At 46.3% G+C, this 6,533-nt stretch overlaps 1 protein-coding gene across 1 annotated transcript in view; it reads left to right on the forward strand.

Annotated features, from left to right (window-relative positions):
- Positions 1-6,196: 6,196 nt before the first annotated feature.
- LOC112136606 overlaps positions 6,197-6,533 on the forward strand; it is a 4,515-nt gene continuing 4,178 nt past the window's right edge. Inside the window, exon 1 of the mRNA XM_024258421.2 lies at positions 6,197-6,305. Within this exon, the coding sequence (XP_024114189.1) occupies positions 6,242-6,305 (64 nt within the window). The 5' untranslated portion in view covers positions 6,197-6,241. The remainder of the gene's footprint in view (positions 6,306-6,533) is intronic.

Raw genomic sequence — 6,533 nt, forward strand, 5'->3', positions numbered from 1 at the left:
GTCACATGATCAGGAACTCGGGTTCTTGAACACGCGTTTAGCATGTGGAGTTCATACGGTCTCTACCTGAAAGCAGCGCGTGGACAGGTGAGGAGGTTTGGTGTGGAATCCTGTCAATCTGGAGGATCTTCTCCAGAGGTTCTCTGGTTAATTGAACTTTGTGTCGAAGAACTCCAGACGGACACAAGCGGCAGTTATTCAGTCACACCCCCCCCCCCCCCTCCAGAGTCCAGCCTCATCAGATCTACAGTTTCTGCTGATCCACGGAGAACGGACGCCGTTCTGCCTCCTCAGGAGGAGCCGGCTGACGGACAGCTCCAGAATCCAGGACGGGCAGGAGGAGCAGATCCCCCAGGATTCTGATCTAAAAGCAGGACCCCCAGGGCCCCCCGGGGGTCTCGGCACTGTGACAGACCTACTTCTGCCTAAACGCAGCTTCATGCTGAAGCCTCCATGTTTCACATTAGGAAGGATTTCATCTGCATCACCAGAGAAGGAAGAACCCTCCGATGAACGTTTGGGTTTCTAGAGAAACTCTGAAGGAAATCAGAATTTTCTCGTAAGATTCTGAAGTCAGATTCATTTAGAGCATCTAAAACACAAGACACGACTTTAAAGAAAGATTCTTCCATTTAACGTAATCTGTAGATTCAGGGAAAAGATTCTGGTTCTGAAGCTGTCAGCAGAACCTCAGAACTTCAGAATCCCAGAACCGCAGAGCCTTAGAACCTCAGAACCACAGAACCTCAGAACCTCAGAACCACAGAACCTCAGAACTTCAGAACCTCAGAACCACAGAACCTCAGAACCTCAGAACCACAGAACCTCAGAACCTCAGAACCTCAGAACTTCAGAACCTCAGAACCACAGAACCTCAGAACCTCAGAACCACAGAACCACAGAACCACAGAACCCCAGAACCTCAGAACCTCAGAGAGTCTGTTCCAAACCCAAAGGAGAGCACACACTCACCGACACAAACGTGGCCATCCTGCTGCTGCTCATCTGCCTCTCTGCCACAGATGCTTATGTCACAGGGGGCGGAGCATCCTGCTCGCCGCCAGCTCATCATGTGACACTTCCTGTTATCTAAGAGAACAGCAGCAGCAGAGTGGAACCGCAGCACACGTGATCTGCAGACTGAAGGAAACCAAACTTTCCTCTGAGAACATGTTCACCAAAAAGTGACAGACGTTCCACAAACACGAGTTTGAAACGTTGAAGTTCAAGTTTGAATCCGTTTGTTGCTTCAAACATCTGAGTGGATGAAGGTGTTCCTGCTCTTTGATCAGTCTCTCGGAACTGCTCCTAGTTGAGCGTCAGAGTGCGGTTGTGTGTCTGTGATGATGACCTGTTCAGCATGAACCCTCCTGCACCAAATGGTGACTGGGATAGGCTCCAGCAACCCCGTGAGCCCAGAAGGGATTCAGCAGGTCAGGAAGATGGAAACATCAACTGCACTCATCCCTGGAGGGACATTTTCAGAATCCTCCTTCCTCAGAACCTCCGAATCCTGTTCAGGTCTCAGGCTGCTGGAGCCTATGCTAGCAAAAGGAGGGGGTCCATCCTGGAATGGTAATTTGATGAGGCGTAAGAACAAATCAATTCAGCGATGTATTGTGATACTTCATTTGGTGATACGTATTTGAAATGCTGACACGGTGATATTTACCTCAATAGAAACGTTGATTTGTGGGTAAAAGTAACCTGTAAATGAAACAGCTGAGCCGTGATGTGTCTCTATCATCAGGCTCCGGCCAACACACACCTGATGACTACGCTGGCTCCACAGCACCCCCATGTGGTCAGAGGAAGAACTGGTCGTGTTTGGGTCTGCTGAACCAAAAGTCAGAAACAGTTTTTTCTTAGAATTTTCTTAGAATTTCTTTTAAACTTGGACCGCCCACTTCTGTCTGACGAGATGTTCCACCATTTGGGATTTTTACACATTTTATAAATCTCAGAATTTCCCGTATTTGATCAAATCTTTACAAACGTTGGTGTTTATGATCCAGCGGTCCCACTCCCCTTGAACAGTTTCTGACCATCCATCCAAGAGTCGTCATGCAAACTAGAGGGGTGTGGTCATCAACATGTCCACCAAACCTTTATTTAAAACAACAGTTTCTACAGGGATCAGTGGGCTCAACAGCCTTCACACCAACGTCCAATAGGGGGCGCTGCAACATGTCTAACATCCCTAAATCTGCCAGAGAAACCTTTAATGAGGGTTTCTTTAGCCCAGGCTCCCCAAACGTTTGTGAGGGCCACACAACGGTTGTCCCCTCTGATGGGGGCCGGGTCGGTTTGGCGAAGAGAGAAGGTCTAACAATCTAAACGCTTGTCTGAAGAGAAACATCTGTGTCAGGAAGGGCATCCGGCGTAGAGACTGTGCTGTTACGCTGTGGCGACCCCGGAAGGGATGAAGAAAATGTACAAGATACATGATAAAACCAAAAACAATTATTTACTGTTCAACTTTTAAAGTGAAACAACACAAAACACAACAACGGAAAACACCAATTCTAATGTCCAATATGAAAAGGAAAAGAGGTTGGTAATCATGATACAGGGTTTAGAAATAGCAAATATCTGATCTTTGTGAAGCTGATTTGGTTTGTCAGAATCTGATCCGTTCTCAGGGTTCTGCACAGGTTGGTTCTGGAGTCGGTTCTGAACTCCTCACTACAAACCGTCTCCACTTCTCTCAGACAGACATGGACATTTTTAAATCCAGGATTATAGAATGAAGAATAAGATCTGATCACATCACAGAATTATGATCCCAGGAGGTTTTCTGCAGAGACTGGAAAAGATTGATTGACAAGGTCTCCAGCCAATCAGGACGCAGAACAGGGCGAGCTGCTTTAAAAGAAGAAAGCAGCAGCATGATCCCTCAGAGAGCAGCAGAACTGTAATGTGGACGGAGGAGGACGGGGATCTGGGAGAGATCAGAGGCACAGTAGAAGGGTGGAGTCACGTTCTCTGAGGGGCCCCAGATTGAGAAAACCGAAAATAATGGGTCTCTATCTTTTGGGGGCCGTCCAAATGAAGAGGCGGGCCGGATCTGGCCCGCGGGCCGTTGTTTGGGGACCCCTGCTTTAGTGGATCTTGGAAAACTAGATTTCTAGCACCTCCTTGTGGTTTCTTCTGGAACTGTCCAGTTGAACTCGTCCTGACTTGTTGATGGTAGAACTTCAGGTTTCTCTGTGTTTGGAGTTACTGCTGTCCCAGTTTCACTCTTCCTTTTCCTTTGATGGAATCTGCCGCGCACGCTCCCGCCGGCCCGCGCACGCGCATCCACGCAGATCCTGCTGCTTTGTTTCCTGAAGTTCTTCATTTGAGAGTCAAATGATTTCAGCCTCACAAACTCTGAGGTTTTTTAAGCTCATTTCCATGTTTGTCCTGAAATGACGGTTTTCGGTTTGACTCACACAGAGGAGGACACAGTCGTCGTATTAATCAAGAGTTTGTTCAGTTGAGCCGAATTTTGTTCATTTTAGTGTGAAAAGACTGAAAGAGGACGTGTGAATGTTGGTGATAAGCTGATGGAATCTGTTCAAATGTGTTCAGTGTGTTAAACATTTCAGATCAAAAGAGTCTGATTGTGTTTTCACAGCAGAAGACCTTTGACCAGCGATCATCCAGAGACGGCGTTCTGTCTCAGGAACTCCACCTTGAACGTTCTCACATCATCAAAGAAGTGTCCAGATCAACTTCTCTCAAACGTTTATGGTTTAGCTTCAGAAACAGAGAAATTCATCAGGATGAGATCAGATGATGAGATCAGAGGATGAGATCAGAGGATGAGATCAGAGGATGAGATCAGAGGATGAGATCAGATTCCAACACGACCATCATGACCTTCATCCTCCTCGCATAAAACAACCGGATCATCATGCAGATTGGATCAGATCAGATCAGATCGGATCAGATCAGATCCAGACTCTGTACAACAGAAGCTGAACAGTGGTGGGAGGCTGAAGGGGGTGGGACCAAGTCGTTGCTTTGTATGTCACAAGGAAGTCTCAAGTCCCGAGTCGACAGCAGGCAAGTCCAAGACGAGTCCTGAGTCACCAGTGTCAAGTCACCTCCAAGTCATTTCCAACAGAGTCCTATTATTTACTCAGTGTGTGCTTTAAATAACTATTTATTTATCAACATTTCACAAACATTTGAGGTAAATTATCTCTGATCATCTCCTACAAACACAAAGGATTCTCTGTTAACCTGGAGATGGAAGAGAACCAGAGTGAAGTCTGGTTCATGAGGATTATTTGTTAAAGATGCATCTGAAATGTTAAAATTAAACAAAAATACTTTCAAATGTCCCCACACACAAATACAACCATATAAATATCTATAAAATCATGGTTACCATAACTCAGAGCTTCTCAAAGTTTTTGTAGCGGAGCGCCAAATGAAGAATCCACGTTAGACTGAGGCCCATTTTTGGTGAAAAAAACAGAAAAATACTGTAAGTCTCCAACCAGCTGCAGCCGCCCTCCCGGCCCAGCTGGTGGTCCGGACGGTTTCTTCATCGCTCACCCCCCATTAGCGGTATTTGAGAAGACCCAGATGGTCACCCGCTCAGGTATCGGGGACCTGAGCGGTGGAAATGTCCGAATGTCCAGTCTGTGATTACACAGAGCTGCTGCTCGCCCACACACTGTAACGGTCACAGAGGTGACTGTAGTCTCATGTGACTGCAGCTAGCGGTTAGCCGATAAGCTAATGTCAGCTTCAGAACTTATCGGTCTTTATGTAACTTCAGTTGTTCGTTGCTGATTCGGTCTGGAATCCTTTCATCTGCATGTTCAAACTGAACTTGGTTTAGTTGACAACCTCCTGAGTTACTGTCAGGAGTCAGCGCTCTGTCTCCGCCTCTGGTCACCGGCAGGAACCATCTCTAGAGTACTGAACTCACTACATCTCCCAGCAGCCCCAGCGCACAGTCTCTGGATGCCACTCACCGGACACCCACTTGTGTCTTAAGCAGCACACAGAGCCAGATCCAGTGTGAAGTACTGTTTGTTATTGTTACTGAGCGCTTCTGTCTGGACCTGATCTTTTGGTTCTGACCCTGTTGATCCTCTGATTACCTGCCGCCTGCCCCGACCCTCACCTGGACTCTGACATCTCTGCTGTCTTCTCGGATGACCCCATGCTGGTGATTGACCTCTGACTGTCTGACTCTGATTTAGCTTTGTGGACTTTTAGCGGCGTGTGGAACCAGCGGTCCGATTGTGACACTGATACCAGAACGATCAGGAACTGACAGATGCCGTCACTTCTTATTCTCTAATTTGATTGGATGTTGTACCAAAGATGCACACACATGCACGGACGCACGTGCACACACACAGAGCGCGGTGAGATTCATGTTAACACACTTTTTAATCTTCAGATTTTGGGAAAACCAGCAAGTCTTTCCGAGTCAGAGGACTGAAGTCCGAGTCACTGCTGTGAAAGTCCGAGTCGAGTCTAAAGTCTTCTCACACATTTTCTTTGGTTTCTTCCTTCACATTGAGGTTCAGATAAACATTCATCAGAACCGTCTGGACTCCTGAAGGTTCTGGTTCTTGCTCCATCAGAGTTCTCTTCATGTTCTGAAGGTTTTGATGGTCAATCTCAGACCCCCCCACCCCCTCCCCACCACTCCCACATGCAAACCTCTTCCAAATCAGCCGGACTTTGACTCACAAATGTCCTGTTTTGTGTGGACAGAGACGTCTCTGGAGAACAGTCTGGCGGCGAGCGGCGAGCAGGTAAGACTCTGGTCTCCTTCACTACCATTTCATGCTTTAAAGAGCAAAAAACTCCAGAAAATCAAACTCATTCCTGCTTGGTTAAAAGAAAAATGATCTTTATGTTCAGCCAGACTTAAGTCCAAAATCTGCCTTTAAATAAATCTCTTTTTGCTGTTTAATTCTGACTTATGTTGGATTTTTCCGAATCATTTTCTGTTCAAATAGAAAATATATGATAAATATAGAATCTGAACCGTTTCCTGATGAAGATCCAATTTTTGTTTGCAGTACATATAAAGTTCAGTTGGAACTTTCCATCAGTTTATATTGAATCTCAGTGAAATGACTGAATCTGATTTAAAAAAACTGTCTCAAGAGGAAAAATTAAATATTGTCCTCCAGCTTTAACGCAGTAACATGATCCTTGACTGATCTCATGTGTCTGACAGATAACCGTCTTTTGGTGGTAAAGCTGTGGGTTTACCAGAACCATGAGTCCAGAAGTCCATCTACCGCTTCTCCTCCTGCTGCTCCTGCAAGCTCCTCTGAACTCAGGTAAAACAAACCAGACGGCTGGTTTAGATCATCTGTCTGGAGAAACGGGACGAAGAAACTTTAGTCTCACAGTCACTTCAGAAGGTTCATGAGAGGTCCACACCATCCATCCATCATCCATCCATTCATCCATCCATCATCCATCCATCCATCATCCATCCATTCATCCCTCCATTCATCCATCCATCATCCATCATCCATCCATCATCCATCATCCGTCCATCCATC

Source organism: Oryzias melastigma, linkage group LG16, assembly GCF_002922805.2.
Source record: "Oryzias melastigma strain HK-1 linkage group LG16, ASM292280v2, whole genome shotgun sequence".
In the NCBI taxonomy this organism is placed as follows: Eukaryota; Metazoa; Chordata; class Actinopteri; order Beloniformes; family Adrianichthyidae; genus Oryzias; species Oryzias melastigma.